This window comes from Lontra canadensis, unplaced genomic scaffold, assembly GCF_010015895.1.
Source record: "Lontra canadensis isolate GAN:19392208 unplaced genomic scaffold, GSC_riverotter_1.0 scaffold43, whole genome shotgun sequence".
Classification (NCBI taxonomy): Eukaryota; Metazoa; Chordata; class Mammalia; order Carnivora; family Mustelidae; genus Lontra; species Lontra canadensis.
Genome location: NW_022631037.1, coordinates 15,714,209 through 15,740,202, shown reverse-complemented (window position 1 = coordinate 15,740,202; position 25,994 = coordinate 15,714,209). Strand labels below are relative to the sequence as shown.

The 25,994-nt window shown below is 54.6% G+C and overlaps 2 protein-coding genes across 5 annotated transcripts in view; one reads left to right on the top strand and one right to left on the bottom strand.

Annotated features, from left to right (window-relative positions):
• The window catches only part of STAT3 (signal transducer and activator of transcription 3), a 71,214-nt gene extending 68,438 nt beyond the window's left edge, over nucleotides 1-2,776 (top strand). For all 4 annotated transcript variants that reach the window (XM_032871669.1, XM_032871666.1, XM_032871668.1 and 1 more), the window contains exon 24: nucleotides 661-2,776. Coding sequence is in view for 2 of the 4 variants with exons in the window: in XM_032871666.1 (XP_032727557.1) it covers nucleotides 661-716 (56 nt within the window). In the remaining 2 variants the exon portion in view is untranslated. The remainder of the gene's footprint in view (nucleotides 1-660) is intronic.
• Nucleotides 2,777-5,004: 2,228 nt separating this feature from the next.
• LOC116875870 (signal transducer and activator of transcription 5A) lies at nucleotides 5,005-24,827 on the bottom strand. Its single transcript, XM_032871664.1, has 19 exons — nucleotides 24,717-24,827; nucleotides 23,737-23,874; nucleotides 23,247-23,403; nucleotides 21,985-22,074; nucleotides 19,316-19,490; nucleotides 14,130-14,260; nucleotides 13,710-13,861; nucleotides 13,116-13,271; nucleotides 12,509-12,688; nucleotides 10,723-10,810; nucleotides 10,498-10,620; nucleotides 10,036-10,128; nucleotides 9,058-9,264; nucleotides 8,365-8,459; nucleotides 8,140-8,270; nucleotides 7,529-7,684; nucleotides 6,884-6,935; nucleotides 6,440-6,547; nucleotides 5,005-5,391 (listed from the first exon to the last, which is right to left on the bottom strand). The coding sequence occupies exons 2-19, from the start codon at nucleotides 23,862-23,864 to the stop codon at nucleotides 5,229-5,231; spliced, it is 2,385 nt and encodes a 794-aa protein (XP_032727555.1). The 5' UTR covers nucleotides 23,865-23,874; nucleotides 24,717-24,827; the 3' UTR covers nucleotides 5,005-5,228.
• Nucleotides 24,828-25,994: the final 1,167 nt, after the last annotated feature.

Sequence of the window (25,994 nt, the reverse complement as noted above, 5' to 3'; positions counted from 1 at the left end):
CAGCCCCCGTGGTGTACCATGCACCAACCTGAGAGCTGGCTCCCTGGGATTGGTAGAAAGTTCTAGAGCCATGTTCTGCCTTAGAAACCAAATATGCACCACGCCTGTCAGCGCGAATTTTCTCGTAGCCATGTGAAAAACAGCAATAAGAAACAAGCAAAGTTAACGTTCATCGTATCTTTTCTATAACCCAATAAATCCCAGTACTAGCATCTTAATACACAAGAGAAAGCTAATGAGGGTTTTTTTTTAAATTTTTGTGCTAAGTCTCTGAGACCTGCCGGGTGTTGTGCAGCCGCAGCCCATCTTGAGTGGGAAGAGCCACATTATGGTGCTGAGTTGCCCCCTCCCCGCCCCCGGGACTCCAGGCTGCCACATTCAGGGGGACAGCCTTCCATCTTTCCACATGGATGGTTGGGAACGAGTTAAGAGAGGAAGAGGGCTGAGCCCTTCCACAAGACCAGACCCTCTAGGGAGGAAAGTAAATCGGGAGCATCTGACCCTGTCTTGGCCATACGGGGCAAGGACACTGGATGGCAGTGGTGGCCGAGCCTCTGTCCCCCCAAGGGCTATGGGAGCGTGCCCTGCGGGTTGTCGGGCTGGGGAAAGAACTGAACAAGCTTGGGTAACTGAACGAGCTCTCCCGCTCTGTCCCCCCAGAGTCCCTCACGTTCGACATGGAGTTGACCTCGGAGTGCGCTACCTCCCCGATGTGAGGCGCTGTGGGCTGAGGCTGCAGAGAGCAAGGACGGAGGCACCTACCTGTGTTTCATCACCCTTACACAGCCAGCCCCAGATCGTCTGAGACTCCTCTAACTTTGTGCTTCCAGATTTTAATCTCCTACTTCTGCTATCTTTGAGCAATCTGGGCACTTTTAAAAATAGAGAAATGAGTGAACGTGGGTGATACGCTTTAACCTAAATGCAAATAAGAATGTGTTCTCTGAGACTGTGACCGGCGGGGATGTGGAAGGGGTGGCAAGAGGGAGAGAGAGCGGAAATGTTCTGGTCTTTTCTTGCTGCCCGGCCCTCCTCTCTCAGCAGCTCGTGTTGTCCTTGGACAAGTGCCTCCTGGTGCCCGCAGATCCCTCTGTAAGCTCACGCCACAGGCTGCCTCTAGCTACGTTACTCCTGGCATTGCACTTTTAACCTTGCTAACAACCAAATAGAAGATAGGACTTTCACAGCCCCTAGGTTTCTTTTTAAATTAAAAAAAAAAAAATTAAAGGGCAAAAAACACTGTATTGGCATAGCCTTTTCTGTATTTAAGACAACTCAGTCAATAGCCTTCTTGGTGCTTTAGGCATTCAGCTTTCTTCAGGCTGATAATTTATAGAAATCCTGAAATGGGCTTCAGATCCAGTCCTTAAAAGACATCTGAAGCTGTGGCTTGGCCTTTGGTTATGAAATAGGAAGGTTGAAGGACAACCTAAACATCCTAGGCATTTTTTAATAAACATAGTTTTTATTTTCCCCTTTAACGTGTTGGCCTACTAGTAGGTAAGGCTGGGCAGAGGAGTGCTTACCACCTGTCGTTTCCCGATGCCCCAGCCCACCCACCCCCATCTCCCTGGACTTCTGCTCCTGTTCCAGAGCCTGAGCTGTTCTGTGGGTGCCTTATAAGGGATGGGGTGATCCTTCCTTCCTCCCTGTCCACCTTACTTCCCTTGTGTAGGGCTCCTTCCAGTGTCTAAAGGTCCCCTGTTCTGTTTGCTTTGGGTATCCCGGAATAAGAAGGCGAGAGTTAACAGGTGGAACACGACAGACTGTGGGGCCCCAGCCAAGGGTCTAGTTGAGCTCAGGGAATATGGTTCTTATCCCGGTTTCTTGATGTTTTCCGGCGGCACCTCTAATCCCTTCTTCACTTGGTTAAGCCAGGGGCAAAGGCTTACTGATAAACTTGAGGTCTATCCCTTGTGTGAGGGAGTGTACACCCTGGCCTCCCCCGCCCCCCACCTCAGCCCCCAGTGCTGGTGACAGTCTTCTCCCCATTGGGGCCTCGCAGAGGAAGCTGGTGACTGTCTTCTCCCCATTGGGGCCTCGCAGAGGAAGCAAAAGCACTCCCCATTTACTGTACGTTTCAGAACACTTTGTGCTTTCCAGTATTTGGGCCGCCTCTGTCCCAGAGGCCCAACTAGATCAGGCAGTCCAGGACCACTTATCCCAGTTGGTGGGAGTGCTGTTTGTTTTACCCATACTCACCAGGTTCAGAAATAAGGGGATGGGGACCTTCTCTCCAAGACAGACAGGGGTTGTGCTTGGCCATCCCTGTCCTTTGGCCTAGACACGTTGGTAGGTAGCACAGAGCTCTCCCTTTTCCAGCAACACTCTTCACTTCATAATAAGCTTAACTCAGAAACTGAGAGATGATTTAGATCAGAGGGACCTGGGGCAAGGATCCAGGCTTCTCTGGCGCCGATATTGTAAAGTTCGTGGCTTTGAGGTAGCATGTGTATCTGGTTTTAACTCTGATTGTAGCAAAAGTTCTGAGAGGATCCTAGGCTTGGCCCCTCCCTTCAAGAATCGAATCCTCCAGGACCTGCCTGCTTTCTCTCCACTGTCTCCCCCTGCCCATCCCCAGCCCAGTCCCCATAGATGGCTCAAACTACCTGCTCAGTGGCTTGTGGGCTGCTATCCTGGTCACCGCATCAGATTCCACTGTATACTTCATAGTGTAAAAATTTATATTATTGTGGGGTTTTGGTTTTTTGTTTCGTTTTTGTATATTGCTGTATCTACTTTAACTTCCAGAAATAAAAGTTATATAGGAACCGTCTGAGGGCGTGGCAGCTCTGTATCTGGCTGCTGGAAGTACCCCCTTCCCCTCCTCACTTCGGTTCTGAGGGGGCCTTACCCACAGGCTGAGCCTGGATGCGGACAGGAGGTGAGGTGAGGGCCCCTGCTCCCAGCCTGGTCCCCGCAGCCCACCTCTGAGGCCCGGGCACACAACCCCTCCCTACCATGTTAGCCAGCGGCCTCTAGGGAGGTCATACTCCTTCGTAAAGGTCTCCATGGAACCCTGCCTCCTTTCTCCCTCTTCCTTCCCCCACTCCTCAGGCCTTAACAAGCTGCACCAACCTGTCTTGGGTCAGATAAGCGCTACCTAAGGGGGCTTGGGGTGAAGATAGTCCCACCCTGCCCCAGGGCCTCCCCTCCCACAGTTGCTCCATTATCACTTTCCCTTCAGTTCACTCCGTGGGGATGAATGGAAACACTTCACTGGCTGCCCGACCAGTGGTGATAATTCACAGACAGCAACGCACCCACTTGGCTGGCTCCCCACCCCCTCCCTGGGTGCCGAGCACCATGGAGACCGCGCCGCCGCCAGCCCCTGCAGAGATGGAAGGGGAGATTAGCGTCTGCTCTCTCTGCCACTCCACCCCCGCCAGCCCTGTGCAGGCCCCTGCGCTGCCTGCCTGCGGGCTGCAAACCCCTCTTCCCTTTCTTTGAGCTCTGAGGAAACATCATGGCTTCACAACACGTACCCCCGCAAACACCCAGGGCCCCAGTGACAGCCCCTGGACTGGCAGTGGGTCGGCACCAGAGGGTCCAAATGGGGAGACCGTTGTCCTCGCCCTGCTTCCCTACAGGCCCAGGTCACCAGGCTGGCTGTCCCTTTCAACAGGCTGGTGGCAGCGGGATGGTGCCACCTGCTGGTGTCCAAGAAGAGGCGCGGCAAGGAGGGACTGCTGGTGAGGTTCTCTGCTTCACCTCCCCACAGTGCCCCCCACCCCCAAGGGCTTCAGATTGCCTAAGCAGTAGCTGATTAGGAGAGGCCCAGACTCCGGATCTTAACGCTCCTGGCCCCTGCCCCAGAATTCCTGCCACCCCCCATCCCAAAGCCTCCAGCGCTAGTCATTCTGTCTTCTGAGGAGCACAGACTGCGTTCCAGGGCTAGTGGGCACCCCTAATCCACGGAAGAGGGAGCAGAGTGGTAGCTTTGGAAACATTACAGCATCAGCCACACGGGAGGGAAACAAGCCCACCGCTGGGGGGTCCCCATTACCCAGATCTGCTCACCCAGGAGCCATGCCAGCAAATTTATGAAAAAAATACTTTATTTGAAAACACTGTTTACACAAATATGTGGCCTATGTACAAAGTACACAAGGATCCCTCTTCTGGTCCCCACCTTCCCTCGGGATGTTTAAACCTCAGACTCCGAACCTCTGCCACCAGCTGCCCCAGCTGTAGGTCACAGTGCCCCAGAGGGACGAGCACTCGAGGCTGGGAGCAAGGCCATCTCAGACCTCAGTGTTCTGCAGCTGTGATGAGGCCTGGTCCAGGTCCACCCGGCAGAGGGGAACGAGATCAGCTTTCACCCCTCACTCAGGATTCCACAGGCACGTAGCAAGCAGCTCTGCTGCAGTCTCTCACTGCAGGTTTTATCCCCCGGAGGAGAGGGGGGGTCAGCCCTGCAAGTCCCTGGCCCTCTGTTCACCCCACCGCGTCTCAGACCAGCTCCTGCCCCTCTCCCACCTCTCCTGGGAGCAAGGTTGCAGAGCCTCAGGGAAAGAAAGCTGGGGCTGATGGAGGGGAGGCGATCACGGAAAAAGATAGCAGGACTGGGCAACAGCACCACAGACACGAAGCACAGGTCCCCTGGCTGGAGGCTGGGAGGCCCGGAGGCCAAGCAGCTCTGACTTCGGAGCAGCTCTAACAGATTCGACTCCAATGACCTGTTTCTGCTGCGTTAGGGTCATGCTCTAGATAAGCTCTTGAGGCACAGTCTCCAGTCCATATGTCATTAGATAAAATACAAAATATTACTCAAAACTGAAGCCCAGCCTCCCTCCAGAGGGAAAGAACCAACAGATCAACACACGTGCATGACACTGGACAGCACACCCTAAACGCGTGCACACACGTTTGGCAGCCAAAGCTGCTAACTCCGGAGCATGACCTAAGCTCGGAGGCATTACCCAGCAGGAAAGGCCCCCCCGCAGGAACAGGGGACCTGCATCGCCTCAAGTACCTGCGACAGCAGCAAAAGCAGAGCCCCTAACAGTCACAGGCCCAGAGGGCTGGCGGGGACCTCGATCTGAACAGCAAGCTGGTGGTTCCTACCACCGCCGCCCAGGAGGGCGAAGGCGAGGCAGGCACACCTCGTGCGTGCGTGTGCACACACGTGCACGGGCGGAGGCATCAGTATGCAGAGAGACACTAAAAGCCCCATTAAAAGGACCCCTTCACACTGTGTTGTTTCCAAACGCGCGGGATTCGAATGTTCATGAGAGGGAGCCTCGGGCTGAGGTGAAAAGACCAGCGGGCGGGGAGAGGCGGGGGTCCAGACCGTCCATCCGGCGGCGCAGGAGTTCCTCCACGTGCCGGGCCACGTCCATGGTCTCATCCAAGTCAAATTCTCCATCCTGGTCGAGGACGGCGTCAGGGCTGGGAGAGAGGGGGAGAGGGAGGTCCGAGGGAGCTGGTATGCCTCTGGCCCCCTCCCCATTCAGACCACAGTCTCATGGGAACAGGACTGGCTCTGGTGGGATGCCCCTCCGCCCCCCACCCCCACCCCCGACCTCAAGCTGAAACCGTGTCATGGCTCACTGGCAGATAGATACTCAAGCTCTAGTCTCAACTCTCCCTGCCTCACTGAGGGGGATCAGAGTCCCTCTCCCCTGTTCCTGTCCTCCTCTGCAAAACGAGGTAGTTGGGCCAGTGAATCCTGCCCACTGAGACGCTAGACCACTCAATCATGGGCTCCATTTGCCGAGCACCTGCAAGGAGCGGGGCCTTTAAACCACGTGACCCCAGTCCTTAGCCTCCCGTTAAGGCCCGTATTTGCTCAAACTCCACAGAGGGGGAAACTGTGACTCGGCCATGTCTGGAAACTCGCTCTGGGCCACCTGGCTGGCAAATGGATTCAGGACTGGAATTCCAGTCTTTGTGACTCTCAGGCCTATGGTCATACCAGTGCAGCCTGTGCCTCCCAAGCACCCAGACATCCAGCTGGGGCCACCCACAGCTCAGCAGAGAATGAATTCTTTGAGACCTCCATAAAGGAGCAAGTGATACCTCGTTCCCATCCAACTCCTGACAATAATTGCCCCTTCCATAGCTACCTTAACAACAGCCTCCCAGAGCTAAATGTGTAACCTCAGTCCCACCCCCCCCACCCCTCCCATCCCATGTGGTAGGTGTTCTTGCCTCCCTTTTACAGAGGAGGAAACTGAGCATCTGGGAGGCTCAATCATTTCCCCAAGGTCACACAGCTAGTCAGCACCAGAGCAAGGACCCTGCCACATGTAGCTCATGCTCTGTGTTTTTACTGGCTGATCTCCCTCTCTGCTCCTGCGCATGGGCCGGAGCCCTGCCTGGGTGGTCTCGAACCCACAGGAGCGCTGGGGCCCTTTGCCCACCAGCCCTCTGGGGGCCCGGCCTGAGGCCAGGTGCCCAGTTCCTCCCCGCAGAGCCCCATCAGAACACAACCTACTTCTGGGGGTACATGTTATAATGAGCCGGGGGGCACACGGCTGGGGAGGGGGCCTGGTCCATGTAGGTGGCGCTGGCCCCGGCAGAGTCTGCAGATGCATTCACAAACCTGCAGAAGAAACACGGCAGAGCCTCAGCGGCCTCCGGGCAGCAGCTGACCTGGGGAGGGTTTGGGTGGGGGGCCTTTTTACACCTTTTTGGGGGGCGTGGAAGGGCAAAGTGCCCACTGGGCCTGGGACTCCAGCTGCGGGAGTGGGGCCCTGGGTCCTGGTCCCACTGAGACTAAGCCCAGTTCCCTCTCCAGGGCTAAGCCAGGTTTTAGGGGGGAAGGAAGGGCTGGGCCACACAGGGCTGGTGAGTGGGTGGAGCAGGGCTGAGGGTGAGGGGGGCTGGGGGAGAGAGAAAGGAGGCAGCAGGAGACCAGAGCCAGACCCTGGGTACTTACTCAGGGACCACTTGCTTGATCTGTGGCTTCACGTATCCATCCACCGCTTTAGCTGCCGAGGGGGGAGCGTGATGAGAACCAGCCTCCAGGAGCTCCCAGGTAGTGGAAGCCCACGGCATGCAGTCTGCCTCCTACCCACATCACTGTGAGGCCTCAGCGGTGATGAGATTTCCCCAGACTCCTATAAACACCTGCCCGTGGACCCCGCCCAAGGGGCCACCCAGACCCCTCACTCCCATCTCCTCCTTCCTCCTCCTTTCTTTTCTGGCCCTTTGCTCGCTCTCTCATCACCCCACCCCTGCCAAGGAAGCAGAACCAATGCCAAGCAGCAAACCCAACAGTGGACTGGGGACAAGTTGAAGAGGAAAAACCTGTCCATTTTGCTTCCCATATTCAACTTGGGGGCAGGTTTGAGGGTGGGAGCCATAAGAGCAGCTAATTAAGATGGGAGTAGTGCATCGTCTGTGGGTATCATTATCCTGGCCAGCTCTGCCTCTTTGTCCCCCAAGGGTGCAGAAGTGAGAATCCACCAAGCCCATGGGGGACATGGCCCCAGGGCTCTTCATGGGGAGTCCCCGCTGCCTTGCCCCAAGAGCTTTGCCCACAGGCTGCGGAAGGGCCCAGGAGTATCAGAGCAGGACGCACCGAGCACAGGGGTGTAGTACTTGGAGAAGACCTCGTCCTTGGGCCGGTCGGGAAATACGTAGATGAGATAGCTCAGGTCCCCTAGTCGGTCAGCCAGCGACCGGATGGAGAAGTCCCGCGTGGTGAATGGCTTCAGGTTCCACAGGTTGCGGTCAGCTGTGAAAAGGACGAGATCATTCCCACCACCCACCACCCTCGGGAGAAGGGTTAGGGTCATGGGGTTTGAGATCTGGTATGTGGAGACATCTGAGTTTTTACTAGCCTGCTCTGCAACCCTCCGCCTTGTCTGGAACTCCTTGGCACAGGGGGAGCAAGTGACCATGGGAACATTCTACCCAGCGAACCAAGCAAGTAGACGCCAGCAACACTAGGTCAGGGCAGAGAAGGGAGAACTCAGAACCGCTGAAGGAGTCCCCCAGCGGCTCTGGAGGCCACAGGGCCAGTGATCTTAAGTTCTCCATGATGGAAAATGGTAGAAAGGGAATGTATTTCTGAGCAACAGTCTTCCCCTACTTTTGAGTTCAGTTCCAGTCTTTTCCCTGGGGAAACCATCTAAGGATGCAGACCTGATGGGGAATGGGGAGCAAGGAAATGGGAGCCAGGGCACTCACGAGAGTCAAACTTCCAGGCAATGGTGATGCCCCCGATTTCGGAGTCGCTAAAGCGTAATAAAAAGGTCCCATCGGGCTTGTTGATGAGCAGGTCATGGGCCTGTTGCTTGTTCACAAAACCTAGGATGGCCCTGGGTGCATGGAGCATAGAGTGTCATTACCAGTCCAGCATCACCTGTCCCCTGAGCCCATGGCCTCCCACTCCCGGGGCCCCCCATTCCTCACCCGTCATTCCAATGGGGCTTGTGATGCTTCTTCAGCACCTCCATGACCCCATCAAACCACTGCCAGAAGGTGTAGTTCCAGCCTGGCAAGTTCTCCTGAGAGTCCCCAGGAAACCCCAAGTCAGGGTTTGTCGCCCCGTCATCACAGGTGGCCCAGGGAACAGTCTGTGCCATCTTGTCCTCAGGGAAACCCTCTCCCAATCCCTCACCCGACTCGCCCTGCACTCCAGTGGGCCATAAATGGACACAGCCCCCAACCTGCAGCCTGGGGATGAGAGACTAAACCCGCCTCTTGCCTCTCAGGCACAGGGGCAGGGGTAGGAGGTGTCCAGAATTGTGCAAGCTGAGATCTCCAAAGTCATTTCTGCCCCCAATGGACAGAAGGGGAAACTGAGGCAAGGAAGGGCCTGGCCACTTAGTTAACCGACCTAGGGCAGGAACTCAAGGATCCAGACTCCCAGCCCCGGGTTCCTTCCACTGTCCTGCTCCGGCTCACAGAGCTCCGTGCAGTTTCCTGCTACCCCTGCCTCCGTTCCCTGGTGTATTAGCCCCCGTCTCTCCTGGTTGTAGGAGAGGGCAGGTCGGGCTGGAGAGGGGGGCTGCTGAACGAGGCCAGGAACGTGTCTGTGAGGTGGGGAAAGCCTTGGCGGGGCACAGGTGGCCCCGGGCAGGCAGCTGGCGGCGGGTCCCTCACCCTGTTGAACTGGGACCAGGACACGGACATGCCATTATAGTCTTCAAGGTGGCTGCTGCTGCCGTTGAACAGTTTCTGGGCCAGGAACACGAGGTTCTCCTTGGTCAGGCCGCGGTTGCTCTGCACTTCGGCCTTGAATTTCATGTTGAGCGCCTCACACAGCTGCGGCCACAGCACTTTGTCGGGCACGGCGAATGGCACCCTGCCCTGAGGCGGAGGGAAGAGAAAGCAGACCGAGGGAGTAGGAAATATTTACACGCACGCGCACCCGTGCACACACCCACACACTCGGGCCCACAGACACCAAAAGACAAAGAAGACTAAGAAAGATCCAGAAAAAAACACAAGAAAAAGAAAAGCAGGGCAGTGGGCGCCTGGGTGGCTCAGTCAGTTGAGCCTCTGCCTTCTGCTCAGGTCATGATCTCAGGGTCCTGGGATGGAGCCCTGCATTGGGCTCCCTGCTCAGTGTGGGACCTGCTTATCCCCATCCCCCCATTTGTGCTTTCTCTCACATGTGTGCTCTCAAATAAAAACAAAATCTTAGAAAAGAAATGAAAAGAAAAAAGGGAAAAGAAAGGAAAAGAAAAGGAAAGGCAGGGCAGCAGGGGTGGGCATATGGTGATAAGAGACCTAGACCAGGAACCTGGGATAGAGATCAGGGACCCAAACCATAAGCAGAAGGAAGATAAGAGACCAGAGCCCAATAGCTAAGCCCACAGACCTAGGAAATCCCCCTCCTGAGACCCGGAACCCAGACGGAGCCTAAGGACATGCCACAGGCAACATGCTCACGTGAGCTGTCCCTTACCGCACCTCAGCTCCAGTGGGACCCTAAGGTTGACAGGGGACCACCGCACCTCAGCTCCAGTGGGACCCTAAGGTTGACAGGGGACCACCCAGCAGGGCCCCGGGGGTTTGGGGCCGATCCAGGGAGACTCCAGGACGGGGTGCTGAGATGAGGGTCCCATGAGGACTCACCGGCTCAGCAAAGGCATTGTCCCACAGCACGGTGGCGGTTGCATTGTGGTCCTGGCTGCCGTGAACGATGACAACCACGGGAAGGGACAGAGTCTAACAGGAGTCAAAGGAATGAGTGTAGCAGGCACACGGCCACATCGAGCCCTCATTCCTCACCCTCGATCCCACCCACGAAACCTCCCAATGAAACCAAAGCAAAACTAAACAAACAAAAAAACCCCACAACCTAGTTCTTCTTGGCCCATTGCTTAAGCTCTGTGGCCGGCACCAGATGAGAATACAGCAAGCACGCACCAGCAGAGTGAAACAGATTTTCTGAGAGCCTTCTGGGCTAAATGAGCCAATGGGCCATGACCGTGTGAGCATTCAGAGCTCTCTGGCTTTCCCAAACCAATCAGGTGGCCTCAGGGAAGTCTCCACCTTTCTGGGTGACCTGTGGGGGATGGGAGAGCGAGGCCTCACCTTCACCTGGAACACAAGCTCATTGCCGCCAATGCTGAACTGAGACTCAAACAGGACCGTGAATTTCTCCTCTGTCACAGACTCCGCGCCCCTCCGGTCAGCCCGCTTAATCCTCTTCAGTGACTGCAGCGGGGGAGGGCAGAGGGGGACGAGGAGAAAGTGGCTGGTTACGGGGACTCGGCCCTGGGTGGACGGGCCCCGCCAGGGGTCAGGCCCTGGACTCACCATGTTCCTGAAGTGCGCGCTGAGGGTGCCGGTGGCCTGGTGATACTCCATCACACAGCAGTTGTTCAGGATCTCGCCACTGCACTCGCTGCGAAGGAGAGGTGACCCCCACGGCCACGTGGGCCCCAGGCCAGGGGGGTGGCTCTGTGCGTGCCCTGGGCCCAGTGTTCACGCCCGAAAGCCCAGCCAGGAGATGCTGCCCCTCACCCTTCCCCTTTGAGTGTTCCCCTCTGGGCACCTGGGTGGCTCAGTCAGGTAAGTGGACAACTCTTGGTTTTGGCTCAGGTTGTGATTGCAGGGTCCTGGGATCAAGTCTTACGAGGGGCTCCCTGCTCAGCGTGGAGTCTGCTTGTCCCTCTCCCCTCTGGTCCTCCCTCTGCCCTCTCCCTGCTCGTGCTCTCTCTCTCTGTGTCTCAGGCCTGAGAGTAAAGCAAAGTCTTCAAGGGTGGGCTCTGGGTCTCTATCATTAGGTTAACAACTCTGTCGGCATTGAGACTGATGCAGGGGCCTTTGGCTCTGACAGCTTCTGGTGCAACTAAAATAATAAGCATGACCAGGGGCGTCTGGGTGGCTCAGTGGGTTAAGGCCTCTGCCTTCGGCTTGGGTCATGATCTCAGGGTCCTGGGATCAGGCCCCACATTGGGCTCTCTGCTCAGCAGGGAGCCTGCTTCCCCTCTCTCTCTGCCTGCCTCTCTGCCTACTTGTGATCTCTGTCTGTCAAATAAATAAATTTTTAAAAAAATGAAAAAAAAAAAATAACCATGACCACAGCCCACAAGGACCCCAGGGTCAAACCCAGCCTTAGCTTCCTGGCCTCTTGGGTTCCTCTCCCCTCACTCAGGACAAGCAATCCAGGCCGCCTTATCTGTTTGCCAAACATGCAAACTTGGTGCTACCTCAGGACTTGGGCACCCGCTCTTCTGGGTGCCCCGAACCCTCTTGTTTAGGTCTCAACTCAAACATCTCCTCAGAAAGGCCTTCTGTGGCCCCTCACATGGTAAGGTAACATCTATCTGGATGCCATGATGTCACTGTTTTCATTTTCTTTCTAGAATCTACAGCTTTTTGACACTGCAGGATTACCACAAGCACAGAACTTTCTCCTTCCCCAGCCAAAATGTAAGCTCTAAGAACATGAGAACCTCTCTGGCTTCTTTATCATCCTATTCCCAGATGCCACAGTAGGCTCTCAATATACATGACCCAGTCTCCCACTTCACTCATTCACTCCCTCATTCATTGCATCCTTTGTGTGGGCCTGCCCTGATCCCTGGATCCCACCCTGGGTTCTCCAGCCACATTTGCCTTTCCTACACTCTCCTTTCGGATAAGGCCCATGTTTTCTATCTGAGAGTCTCCCCGCCAGCCCCAGCATGCTCTCCCTAGCTGCTCCCATTCATCCTAGTCCTGACACTGTCATTCTGCCCCGCCCCCAGTGCGACCCACTTCCACGGTGCCTTCGGTCTCCCCTGGTGCACACTCCCCTTCTCATGACGGCTGCCAGCTCTGCTGGGCTAGGTGAAGACAGAGCCAAGTACAGTGTGGATTGCAGCTCTGTCCCAGGGATTAGCACAGGTACCAGAACAACCCAGCAGTGCAATCCATGTTGACCTACTACGTGTCAACAAGAACAACGTGTATCCCAGGACAGACAGAAAGAACCGGAGAGACACTGCACCACGGCTGTAGGGAGGGAAGCTGAGCTGCCTCCATCACCCAGCACCTTAGTTACAGAATAGACAGGAACTCCCAGTCCAGAACGTAGGGAGCCGAGAGAAACACGTACTTGCGGGTGTTCTCGTTCTTGAGCAGCGACTTGGCCTGCTGCTCGCTGATGATGGTGGCCTTCACCTGCGGGGGGTTCATGTGCACGTTCAGCTTCCCGCCCACCAGCAGGCGCACCGTCGCTGCAAACTTGGTCTGGGTCTTTAGGACCTGAGGGGGCTGCTTCTCAATGATGAACGTGCTGCGGGGACACAAGGGACCAGACCACACATGATGCTGACTCAGGGGACAGGGCCCGCCCACCGACGCGGGGAGGCTACCGGGGCTCGGCAGGCAAAGGAAGGGCACACGGCACAGCTCCTGTTCCCGGGGAGGCCACCGAGAGTCAGAGGAGGTGGTGGGAGGGGAGGCAGTGACAGGACTCAGCAGCTGGCCCAGGCTTGGGGGGGGGGGGGACAAGGGCAGTCCACGGAGCGTCCACAACAGAGACTGGGCAAGGTCAACACCAAGCAGCCACTGCAACTGAGGACAGAGAGGGATGCAGGCCCAAGGGAAAAGAGACAAGGACTCCAACGAGAGCCCCCCTACCGCAACCCCGGTGGGCAAAGCACCCCGGCCTGCTCCACGCCAACCACCCAGGGGCTGGGCGTACTGGAGGCGGCAATCACCTGGTCACCAGGGCTGAGATGATGTCTGTGATGGTGGCGTTGACCTCAGCCAGCATCTCCTCCACTGGGCCGGGGATGGGCAGCTGCTGGCAGAGGTGCTCAGCCCTGCGGATCTGCTGCCGGTTCTGCCAGATGATCTCGGCCAACTTCTCACACCTGCACGGGAGCCCCGGCCACCGGGAGGACAATGGTATCACCCCACGCCCCAGGCTCGAGGCCGAGAGGCCCCAGTCTGGGGAGAACGCCCCAAGACCCAGCTCCTCGCTCGTGCTGGAAGGTTCTGCACCTCAGCCACCACTCCTGGCCCCGGAGCAGAGTGCCCCCCGCCTTTCAGACACACAGAGCTGCGCGGGACCAGCGCCCCGGAACCGGTCCACTCCGCCTGAGGCTCACTCTGCACACGCAGCCCTGTCCCCCTCCCCAGCACGGGAACTCCCTTCCTGGCCACGGGGCACATGACGGGGGCCCCAAAGCCGGCATCAGGAGCCAGAAGCCCCGGTGAACTAAGCCCTGCTGCAGCACAGAGAGAGCTGGCTGCCCAAGGAGACGCCAGAAGCAGCGCCCCTGCCCCCAGCCACCCCCAAACACCATTACCAGGACTGCAGCACGTCCAGGCTGCCCTCGGGGGGCCCTCCGTTCCCTGCCAGCTGTTGCCGCCGCTTCCACTGGATCAGCTCATCGTCCAGAATGATGGTCTGCTGCTTCCGCAGCAGCTGCAGGGTCTTCTGGTGCTTCTCGGCCAGCTCCTGAAGGCAGGTGGGGACAGCAGGCCCTTCTGGGCTCCCACAGAACAGCCCGCACTCGGGAGGCAGGGCTGGGAACCAGGCCCCGGGCACAGGCCCTCCCCTCTCCCAAACCCGCTCTCCCTCACACGCTCCCCACAGGAAAGAAGGTTCTGGCCTCCAGCTCTCCAGGGTCCCCTCTCCTCCCGGCCCTAGCCCTCTCTCGGGCTCCCCGGATGGCCCGGGATGTGGGCCTCCGCGCTTGGGAGCAGAGGACGCAGACCGCACTTACCACGCGGTACTGCTGCAGCGTCTGGGCCTCATGCTGCAGCCAGGCCTCCAGGGACACCTGCTTCTGCTGGAGGGCTGTCTCCCGGCTCAGACGCTCCTGCGGACTCAGCTGGGCCAGCCCGGCAAACTGAGCTAGAAGAGGCGATGGGACACCCGCGACCATCATTTTCTGGCTTCCTGCAGGAAGCCCAGTAGAACACCAACAGCTGTTCTGGAGGCAAGGCCCTAAGGGTCTGCCCAACATCGGACCGATGGCAACTTGGGGCTCCAGCAGCCAAGGGAGCCAGACCTGAGCGGACTCTGGGCCCTGGCCTCTCGACTTTGATCTCCCCTTTAGGGACTGTGCAGATGGAAGCCTGCGGGCACAGCCCCCCGAGGCCTCCCTTCCCAACTTAGTCTACACAGCTGCCTGCCCAGACCTCCTCACGCCACACGGGGGTCCAGCGTGGAGCCTTGCTGCCTGGTTCGATGTGTGCCCTCACCGTTTACTAACTGGGGAACCTCGGGCAAATCATTTCTCTCTTCTGGGCCTCAGTTTACCCACGTGCAAAATGGCAGAATCTTGGCCCCTGCCTCAGTGAGTCGACAAGGAATAAGTAAGTGATGATCCACCAAAGGCTCATGGAACCTCCCGGCTCGTGGGCCCTGAAGGTCAGAGCTGGTTCTTCCTGGGCAGTGGCTTCCAGTGCAGGTTACAGGGTGCCAGAGACAAGCGGCTGCTCAGTCCCACCCCACACAGAAGGACCGCCTAGGGAAGCCCCTGCCCCATGGGCTCTGTCCCGCCCCAGGAGCCCAGCAGCCTCTCCTCTGGAACAAGGGGTTTCTCCGGGTGCTGGCAGGGGCCTAATATGTTGGTTTGTCCAGGCTGGGTGACCGTGAGCTCAGCAGACCAACCAGAAGGAGATGGAGAGGCACAGACAGGCACACACAGGGACAGAAGGAGAAGGTGGTGAGTGGGAGGGAATGTCCAGCGCCCAGTGGCAGCAACACCTCTCAGGACAGGGAGGTAGCTTCTCTCCACGCTAGCGTGGGGATCTCATCCATGGCACGAAGGGAGAGTCAGGGAGGCCTCCTTACCGTTTTACCAAAAATCTATTATGAAATACTTCAGACCCAGGGAAGGTAGAAAGAGTGATGCAAGGAACACCTGCTTATTGATAACCCAGCTGAAGAAACCACAGGGAAAGCCACCTGTACGTCCTTCCCTGCTTGCAAACCCATCCCGGCCTCCAAAGGTAACCACTGTCCTCCACACTGGGATTATCACGGCCTGCCCAACGTCTTGCTGAGTATCCCTGTGTCCTCACTTGGGCTGAGACAAGGAGATGGGAGCATCAGCATATCGTGGTCGAGGGCCATGTCACACTGACCGAGGCCCTGCCTCGTGGACACACAAGCTGGGACAGACAAAAGGAACTCGAGACAGCCCGGGAAAGCCCTAGCACTGGAAGAGAACTGGAAATACGGTTCTGATCCCTCGTGGACACACAAGCTGGGGACAGTCGAAAGCAACTCGAGACAGCCCGGGAAAGTCCCAGCACTGGAGGAGAACTGGAAATACGGTTCTGATCCCATGACTGGGGACTGAGAGAGGAGACTACCGTCCAGCCGTGGCACAAAGCAGAGTAGTCTGAGGCCACCTCAGAAATCCTGCCACCCACAGGGGGTGCTAGTGATCCCCATACCTGGGCCCAACCTCCCTACACCAGTGACCCACTTAGGTCTCCCCTGGTACTCTGTGGAAGCTTCTGGAAGGGAGGTCAGGAGATGGGAGGCAATTCTCTGCTCCACTGGAGGGAGCTGAGCCTTCTCTTGCACAAACAGAGCAATAGTCTGCGTTTCTGATGAGTCAACTTGATAAATGAGACTGAACTGACATTGCATGGTGGGTAGAAACCCAAAGCAGAATCTAATGCAAACCCATAAATAGGAAACAGAAAACCCAAGAAGGGGACTGGAAGTACTATCAACCATCAAAGACTGGGGTTAGAACTGACAGCCTGGGGCAGAACGTGTGGCTTTTGCTCAGGTCATGATCTCAGGGTCCTGAGAAAGAGCCTTGCAACAGGCTCTGTGCTCAACGGGGAGTCTGCTTTTCCCTCTTCCTCTGCTCCTCCCCTCACATGTTCTCTCTCTCTCTCTCAAATAAATAAATAAAATCTTAAAACAAACAAACAAACAAACAAACAAAAAACAACTGACAGCCTGAATTCTCCTGTTCCTTAATCTAGGAAGAGGGCCACCCTTTCTCTGGGGTCAGTCCAAGATGGATTCAGAGGAACATGCTAGAATCATCCCACCAACATTTACTTAACACCTACTATGATTCTGGCAACATGTTGAGGAATTCAGAGTATGGGAAACACTGTCACAGCAGGGTGAGGAGAGCTTAAATAGTTAAATTAAAACAGCATAGGGGCACCTGGGTGGTTCAGCCAACTAAGCATCAGACTCTTGATTTCTGCTCAGGTCATGATCTCAGGGTCCTGAGATAGAGCCCTGCATGGGGCTCTGCACTCAACCGGGAGTCTGCTTCTCTCCTTCTCCTTCTCCCCCTGCCCCAAACCCCGCATGCTCTCTCTTTCTCTCTCTCAAATAAATAACTAAATAAATCTTAAAAAGAAATAAAACAGCATAACAGCATTCTAAAAAAAAAATTCGAAGAGTTTTAAAAAGGGAGGAATAGAAGAAAATAATTAAACATTTAGGAGAAAACAGAAAATAAACATTAAAATGTAGATCTCAGTGCAACTGTATTAAATAGTATGTTAAATATTAGTGGACTAAACATCTCTATTAAAAGCAGAAATTGTCAGAATACTCATAAAAGCAAGACTCAACGATATGGTATCCACATTTTAAATTTAAAAAACATGTTATCAAGATGCCCTATGGGGGCACCTGGGTGGCTCAGTGGGTTAAAGCCTCTGCCTTCAGCTCGGGTCATGATCTCAGGGTCCTGGGATCGAGCCCCGCATGGGGTTCTCTGCTCAGCAGGGAGCCTGCTTTCCTTCCTCTCTCTGCCTGCCTCTCTGCCTACTTGTGATCTCTGTCTCTGTCAAATAACTAAATAAAATCTTTTTTTTTTTTTAAAGATTTTATTTATTTGACAGAGATCACAAGCAGAATAAGAAGGTTGAAGTAGACTTCAAAACAAAAGGTATTACCAGAGATCAAGAAGGGCATTTCATAGTTATTAAGGTATCAGTCAATCAGAAAGATATTATAATCATAAACTTAAATGCATCTAATAACAAAGCTTCAAAATACACAAAGAAAATATTTACAGAGATAACTAGAGAAGTGGACAATTCCACAATATAATAGGAGATTTTGATCCTTCTCTTTTACCACCTGATAGAACAATTAGAAAGAAAGAAATCAATAAAGGCCGAGATCACAGTGGTTCTCAAAGTGTGGACCAGGGATCTCTAGAGGGTTCCCAAGAACTCTACTGGCAGCCTACAAAGCCAAAACTGTTTTTATAAGGTCAGAAGACCTTACTTGCCTTTTTCTCTTTCAATCTCTTATAGGAATACAGTGACATTTTCTAAAGGCTTTAAGATATGTGATATTACAATAGATTGAAAGCAAGACCCAGGGCGCCTGGGTGGCTCAGTGGGTTGGGCCTCTGCCTTCAGCTCGGGTCATGATCCCAGGGCCCTGGGACTGAGCCCCACATCAGGCTGTCTGCTCGACGGGGAGCCTGCTTCCCCCACCCACCCCGGCCTGCCTCTCTGCCTACTTGTGATCTCTGTCAAATAAATAAATAAAATCTTAAAAAAAAAGAAAGCAAGACCTGGGTATCTCCTATTAAGCCTCATATTAAAGAGATGTGTAAAAATCTAAAGCAATGCTTCTTGCTAAACTTTGTTTTGGAAAATACAGACGTTGGTTTGGGTGACTTTTTTAGTAAAACTTTTTTATGTTAACATTATTTAACTTAAAATTGCTACTTTTAAATGGAACAATGGTGAGACATGCACTCTTTTGAAGTCCACAAGATACATTCACCAAGATACAGCATACACTGGGCCATAAAACATGTCTCAATAAATATAAAAGAACTGAGATCATTTAGAGTATGTTCTCTGACAATGGTGGAATTCAATAATAAAATGCAAACCAAATCAATAACAATATGACATAGAAGGGAAAAACCCCAAATACTTGGAAATTAAACAACATGCTCCTAAATAATGTGTGGACAAAATACTTATTCAGAAAAGAAATATTTCAAAACTGAATAATAATGAATATACAGCATTCGTTAAAATCATGAAATGCAGCTAAAGCATTGCTTGGAGGGAAATTTAAAGCTCTGAATATATGTATCAGAAAAGAAGAAAGGTCTAAAGTTCAATGACCTAAGGTTTTACCTTAAGAAGCCAGAGAAAGAAGAGTAAAAGGAAAGGCAGCTTGACAATTCCTGTTCTCAAGAGGATGGGATGGAACACCTCTGGGGTCAGTCTGGAGTTGGGGGACGATGGGCCAGGTCTCAAGACTCATCAAATCGTACTGGGAGTTAATATGCTCTGAGTTAAATTTTCTTTCCCCACACACTTATCACAATAGCCACTGGCGAACTACAGACCTTGGAGACAGGACAATGTTTCACTGTCACCTCCACTTCCCAGTTCCATCTCCTATCGGGGAGGCTCAAGAAGGGGCATTTCTGGAGTCCCACCTCTCCCCAGCCTGGTTCAACCAGAAGACTCCCCACCTAAGTCCTCCCTCTGAGTGGGGAACACTTTGTCTGTGTTCATCCAGTCATTGAGATACTCACTGAATACCTACAATCAGGGGGAGAATATTGTTTAGTAAAGTACTGGGATTTTATGACATTATCTCTAGTTGAGATCTGGTTCTGCAACTTATAAGCAATCCAGGCCACGTTACTAGAACCATCTACAAAATAGGAATAATACAGCTACCTACTTCTTGGGACTATTGTAAAGTCTGGATTGAAAAATGCATGCATGCAAGAGAAAAGAAAAATGCATGCGAAGGGCTGAGCTTGGGGTCTGGCCCATAGCAGGGGCTCAGTAAGAACTATTACTTCTCCAAAGCTTTGGGTAAGGCTCTGTGGAGACAGACACAGACACAGCCCCGACCCTGCAGGAGCACACAGAGTGGTCCTCACCCCTGGCCTCATGACACACACCGCCCTGGCCGTGCGGGCCTCACCCTGGATCCGCAGGCTCTCCTGATACTGGATGATGAAGTACTCCTGGGTCTGCTGTAGCTTCTTCAGTTCATTCTCTGTGTCCTGTGTGACCAGCCGCAGCTCCTCAAACGTCTGGTTGATCTGGAGGTGTTTCTGGGACATGGCGTCAACCAGGATCCCAGCTGGAGAATTCCCCTGGGGACATAGCAGTGGGAGAGTGCAGGCAGCACGGGTTGGAACTGGTATGGAGTTGGAAAGGAGGGGGAAACAGGGGACCTGGCAGATTATGGCAACTTCATAAAGGATAGGGGAAACTTCTGTTGTAGCTCTGGCCTCCACCAGAGTCACCCAAACAGGGTCCATCTAAGCCCTCTTTGGAGAGAGTAGAACTCAGCACAGCCAGGAGTTATCTGGGTTTGCAGACTAATGATGGTGACCCCTCATTCCACGTTCATTCACCGACCCGATGCCATGGACCGTGTGGGGTGCTGGAGACACAGCGGGGAACAAGGCTGTGTGAACACACAGCATCTGTGTCCTCACTCAAGACCTTCTTGTAACTGAGGAAAGTTACAGGGGAGGTATAAGTAAGGCCATTTAAGTGACCCAGTCTGATCTACTACTTCCACAACTGGCTGAGAGGAGACCAAATCATCAGGGCCTGTCCAGTAAACTGTTCTCAGAATAAAATCCAAACTTCTTCCCATAGCCTCCACTGCTCTAGTGGAGAGCTTCTACCTACCTCCACCCCTCCCCAGTATGACTGCTGTCCAAGCACACCAGGTACTTTCCGTTCTTTGAATACACAAACATGTTCCTGCCTCAGGGCCTTTGCACTTGTTGTTCCTTCTCTCTGGAACATTCTAACACCAAATCTTCCTAAGGCTGGCATTTCAATTGGCACCTTTCCAGAGTGGCTTTCTCTGATAGGCCAATTTCAAATAGCAACACCCTTATCTGAAAGTGTCTTATTCCTTTATGTTTTTATTTCTATCTTGTCTGCCTCCACGCACTAGGATATAAGCTCTCAAGTGCTAGAACCTTGTCTGTCTTGTATGCCACAAAATCCCCAAAGGGTAGCACGTCAGAGGTTTTCAAGAACAGCCTGATGGTTTGGAGAAGGAATGATTTTCCTCGTGACCATGACAACACGTATGCCATAGAAATGTATTTCTTTTCTTTTTTTTTAGACATGTATTTCTTAACTGGAGTGGAATTCATTTGCATGTTTACAGATAGTTCTGTGGTGGCAAGAAGTCAAGAGCTACAACAGTTTTCCCAGAAGACTCTTTGTGACCTGGCTTCTACCCCCTCTCTGGCTTTACCTACTGGTGCTCCCCAACTGGCTCCCTTCTCCCCAATATCACTGACCCCTTGCAAGTCTTCAGATGTGTTAGATGGTTCCTGCCTTCCTGCCCACACATATAATACTCTTGTTACTTTTGTTCATCTTTCCTTCTTCTTCCCTTTTTCCCCATTTGGACACTCCTGTCCTCAAGACATCCCCCTGCCAGGCTGCCCTAGTCTGAGTTGGGTACTTTTTCCATATATGCCCCCTTAGTACCCAGTTCACCCCTACTCACCTCTAGAGAATCTATCATTGCTTGAATCCCTTTTAGGTAGGGACCAGGCTTTTGTCTGTTTCTCCAGTCCTAGCCCAGTGTCAGACACCACAAGACCTCCATACATGTTAACTGAATGAACTGTAAAATTCCTGAAATCAGCATCAACTGCAATAAATAAATATGCTCTGGGCACTATTCTGTGGTCTTTACCCATGTGTGGCCACTTTATGAAATTCATCTTGCGGGGTGCCTGGGTGGCTCAGTGGGTTAAGGCCTCTGCCTTTGGCTCAGGTCATGATCCCAGGGTCCTGGGATCAAGCCCCACATTGGGCTCTCTGCTCAGCAGGGAGCCTGCTTACCCCTCTCTCTGCCTGCCTCTCTGCCTACTTGTGATCTCTGTCTGTCAAATAAACAAATAAAATCTTAAAAAAAAAATTCATCTTGCTTTACTCTAGATAAGATAATATCGGTCCCATTGTTCAATCAGATGTTCAATGCCTTCATGATTAGAGAGCTTGGGGGATGAGTCCCTTTCTGCCTCTCTGGACCTCACCTCTTGGAGCTTACCAGGGTTCTCTTCCAACCCAGACCTCAGCTCCACCTCCCCTCACAGACACCACCAGAGAACATTTCTTCTTTTAACCCTGGCACCATTTATTAAACGACAAATACTTCTTCTCCCTGGTGGCTTGTGATCCCATGTCTAACACGGGTGAAATTTGCAGGGTGTGTGTGTGTGTGTGTAGGGTTTCCTTTTCTGTTTCATTAGTCTGTTTGTCTATCCATGGCCCACAGAGTATCTCATTTAACCCTGACACTAACTCTATAAGGAAGATACTGTTACTAGCCCCATTTACAACTGAAAAAACAGAGGCTCAGTGAGGTTAAGTAACTTGTTCAAGTCACACAGCTAGTAAGTGATTGAGCAGGGGGCCCTGAAGCCAGGGCCTGAAGAGAAGGTACAGGGACTGTAACTACCATGTGCTGTTGCTTCTCACACTTGCCCATGTCCCTTATCTCCTTGGTGCTCTCTTGTCAGCATTTATAGAATACAGTTTTGTCTGCAGAAAAAGGCGTATAGAAGGACTTCCCAGCTCCTCTCCAAACACCCACGGGACACTCACATTGTTGGCTTCTCGCACCAGCCTCTGTTCATTGTACAGAATATGTCGGATGCAGCGGACCAGCTCCATGGGACAGCGGTCATACGTGTTCTGAAAGAATCCAATAGCAGTTACAATTGGCCTCCTGACATTCCCATCATGGCCCCCCACAGTGCCATGTGCCCCTCCTTCCTCTCCTTTAGCCTCTGCCTCAGCTTTCCTCAAGAAACCTCAGGAACTGTCACCAGACACCTCTATCCCTCCTTGACTCGATTCCCCTCTACCCAGACCTTCATATCTGGTTTGCAGTGCATTAGAAACCCAGTTTCCAAAGTTTCCAAAGCTCCTCCAATCTACTTCATCTCCTTTGACTTTCAGAGCACCGATACCCTGAAGTCCACAGAAACTATTAGCCTCATTTTGCAGGTGAGAAAACTGATGCTCAGAAAGGTTAAGTACTTGTCCAGAAGCAAACAAGTGAGCAGATGACTCAAGACTTGGAGAATCCAATGCCAAGGCCAAGGTACTTTCTACTGTTGCCCTGGCCTTGGGTTCCTATTTTGCCTTCCTCTTTCTCCCAGCTTTCTCCTGTTTCCTCCCTCTTCTGTGATGGACTTTTTATCTCCCTGGCACCCTGCTGCTTGTATTTAAGAAGGGTTCTGTGAGGAATACAAGTAAGTTCCAATAAATGCTTGACTGTGATTACCACCCACACCCCTTTCCTGCTTCCACAAAAACTTCCTTTCTCCCCTATATTATCCCTGTTACCTCCCCTACCCCCCAAAGAGAAGGAGAAGGCACAACTGTACAACTACATCCTTCATCTGATGCTCTTCTATCCAGCTCTTGCCTCCAGGGCAATTCTGCTCCTTGTCCACCTGACTTCAGCAGTTCTCGCACCTTTAAAAGAGTCCTAGGAGGGACGTCTGCTCGCCTCATTCCTCATTTCTAGGAGCTTTCAGTCTTCCTTTGTCAAACAAAGGACTCTTGACTCAATCTACCTCCATCCCTTTTGCTTGCTCTGTTTTGAATGCCACTTCACCCAACTCCCTTCTGTTGCGTACAAACACACGGCACCCTTCGCTTTGTAGCATGCTCAAGGAATCTGACAGGTCTGATTTAGAAAGAGGGGGTGGGGGAAATTGAAGAGCAGAGAAGTTACTTATCAGCTCAGGGTCACACGGTGAGTCAGTGACCAGGCCAGGAAAAAACCCAGGGGTTCTGTTGCTGGAAAGAAAAGGCAGACACTGCTTTCCTGCAGATGAGCCCGTATTCACACCCACCTGGAGCTGCGTAGCATAGTGCCCCAGCTTGATCTTCAGTAAGAACCCATCCTCCCCGACTTGGTGCTCCGCCTTCTTCTGCAGCTCCTGCACCAGGCCCTCCAGGAGCTGGGTGGCCTGGCCTTGGTCCTGGGGATTCTCCGGGTCGATGGCATCCCTTGGGGCAGGGCAGGGGAGAGAAGACTACCATGACGTCTCCTTGGGCAAGGAGGTCAGGCACCAAGAGGGAGTCAGAAATCCCAGGCTCCAGACTAAGGGCACTCCAGAGCCCACAAGACTTGTTCTGGGCAACTCCACAGGCATCACGGTCTAGAAACACCCCCTCCCTTCCCAAGGTCCCATTTCCCTGTTCCCCTTTCCCAGGGACACCACCCCTTCTGCAGGAGAGGCAGAAAGGGCTAGAATCACACCAAAACACAGAGAAGCGCTAAAGGTCAAAGGGCCTGTGGTAGGCGCCCCCGCAGATGATGGCCCAGGGCAGGGGACTTACCATGGCTGGCTCTCAATCCACTGAGCCAAGTAGTGCCGAACCTCTATGGGGAAGTGCTGCCCGTACAGCACCTGCATCTGGCGCAGCGCATCTCCCTGCAGCTGCTGGGCTTGGATCCAGCCCGCCATGTCCGTTCACCTAGAGCGAGCAGAGGGCTGCAGAGGCTTCTGCTCGACAGGAGCAAGGGCTGCCCCCGCCTCTGGCCCTACCATGCCCACCGGTCCCTGGACCGCGGTCAGGCCAGGCTCCTCCCCTCCCACAGACACGCTTTCCTGTGCGGGAAGAAAGTCCGTGAGGAGGGGAAGGCCGCCCTGCCCTCCAACAAGGAACCCGCTAAGGCTTGGGGAGGGGCTCTCGAAAGTCAGGTGCCCTCCCCCTCTTCCTCTCCCCTTGCCCCACCGGGGCTTCCCCGGAGGCGGGGGACAGCTAGAAAACTGAAAGAGAAACTTGACGCGGAGGCCCACGGGCCCTCTAGGGAGGGCTGCAAGAACCCCCCCAACCCCGGTCCCCCGCCCAGCCCGGAGCCCCGAGTCCTAATTTCTGGGCGGGGGGTGGGGGAATGGAGGTTTGATTCCAGCCCAAACTTAAGGCACCGACGGCTCCCACGGAACGGCTCGGTCCCCGCCGGCACGTGGCTGGGGGGTTGAGGAGGGAGGGCTGGGAAGACAGAGGCTGCCTCTTCGGAGGCTCCCCCGGCCCCAGCCGGACCCCCACGTTCTCCCACTGTCCGGCCCGACAGCGCCCCCTGCTCCCCGCGGGTGGGGACGGCGCCCACCCTCGGCTCCCTCCCCGCGTCCGCGTCCAGTGTCCCGCGCCCCGCGCCCCGCGCGGAAGCCAAAGCTCCCTCTCGGTCCCGCACACCGGTCCCCGCGCCCCCGCCGGCCGTCGGGCTCCGAGTCCCGGGGCGCGCGGGCCCGAGGTGGGAGTCGAGTGTCCCATCTCCGCGCGCGCCGCTCGGGACGCGCTGGCGGGCCACCCACCTGGTGGCGCCGAGCCGTCCGGCGACAGGGCCGGCTGTGCGCCCCGCGGCTCTCGCTCCAGGCCTGGGCTCCGGCGGCGGCTGCGGCGGCTGTTACTACAGGAAGGAGCAGAGAGCAGCGATTTCCTCCTCGAAGGTCAGCTGCCTCTGATAGACCATACACAGCGCGCGAGCTCTCGCCAACACCCCTCCCAGCTTCTGTCGCTCCCTCCCTGCCTCCGCCCTCGGTCGCTGGCTGCCCCCGTGAGTGCGCAGCGGCGGCAGCGGCCCGGCCCCTAGCTGCGAGGCTGGGCGGTGCCGCGCGTGGGGGCTGCCCCGACGGCGGGGTCCCCCGGGAGTCCCAGGCAGCCCTCGCCCGCGAGCCGCGGACCCGCGGGCAGCAGGCGCTGAAGTGGCCGGGGCGGCGGTGGGGGGGGGGGCGGTAATAGGGGTGGGAGAGCCTGGAAACCCCGGCCTCTGGAAATCCCAAACCAAGGCCTCAGTTTTCTCACCTGTAAAAAGGGAGGAGGGCAGTGTTGGACTAGCTGGAGATGACTTCCAGCTCTGCGTTTGTCATCCCTTGAGTGTCTAGATTAAAAAAGTAAATGTAAATGTGTGTGTGTGTGTGTGTGTGTGTGTGTGTGTGTGTGTGTGTGTTTCTGTGGGTTGGGGACACAGCTTTTGTGACCTCAGAGGCAAAGCGGTAGGGAGGGGAAAGACTGGGGATTCCAGAGAAGGCAGCTCACCACCAGGGCTCCACCTTCCATCACTCCCACCACCCTGCACTCGCCCCTGCAGTGGAAACAGGAAAGAACCTTGGCAGTCTGAAGTTTCAAATCCCTCCCCAAAATTTTGCAGATAAGAAATGGAAGTCCAGAGACGGGAAGGAGCTTGCCCAGGGTCACACAGGGGGCATCTATGGCCTGGTCTGCAGACTATGATCCCTAAATGATCTTGCCCACCCACTGCTCACTGGGTCCAGTCCCATCTGAGGCTGGTCCTACCTTCAGAAAGGCTGTCTTAAAACCTTACAAATTCACAGCTGCCCGAAGGCCTTGCCAGAGCCGGGCACGCCCTCCTTGAGCCTTGCCTGGGTCACTACCCCCTCCCTGAAAGCCCCCTACAGGGCCTGCTGAATTGGGCAAGGCTGGGCTGGAAGCCTTCCATCCCCTTTGCCCAGCTTCCCTCTCCACTGGGCCTCCCCTCTGCCTGGCAGCTGGAATTGGCAGCACCAAGGGAGGGCCTCGCTGGGCTAGGACCATGTGTCCTGGAGGGAATCATTCTCATCTACCTCCCTCCC

Coding starts and splice junctions, on each gene's coding strand:
- LOC116875870 (XM_032871664.1), bottom strand. CDS start 23,864: ATGGCGGGCTGGATCCAAGCCCAGCAGCTGCAGGGAGATGCGCTGCGC. Junction 14,261..19,315: donor GGAGAGCCTGCGGATCCAGG/GTGAGGCCCGCA, acceptor CGCCTCTTCTAG/CTCAGTTTGCCGGGCTGGCC. Junction 10,811..12,508: donor AAGAACGAGAACACCCGCAA/GTACGTGTTTCT, acceptor TCTCCTTCGCAG/CGAGTGCAGTGGCGAGATCC.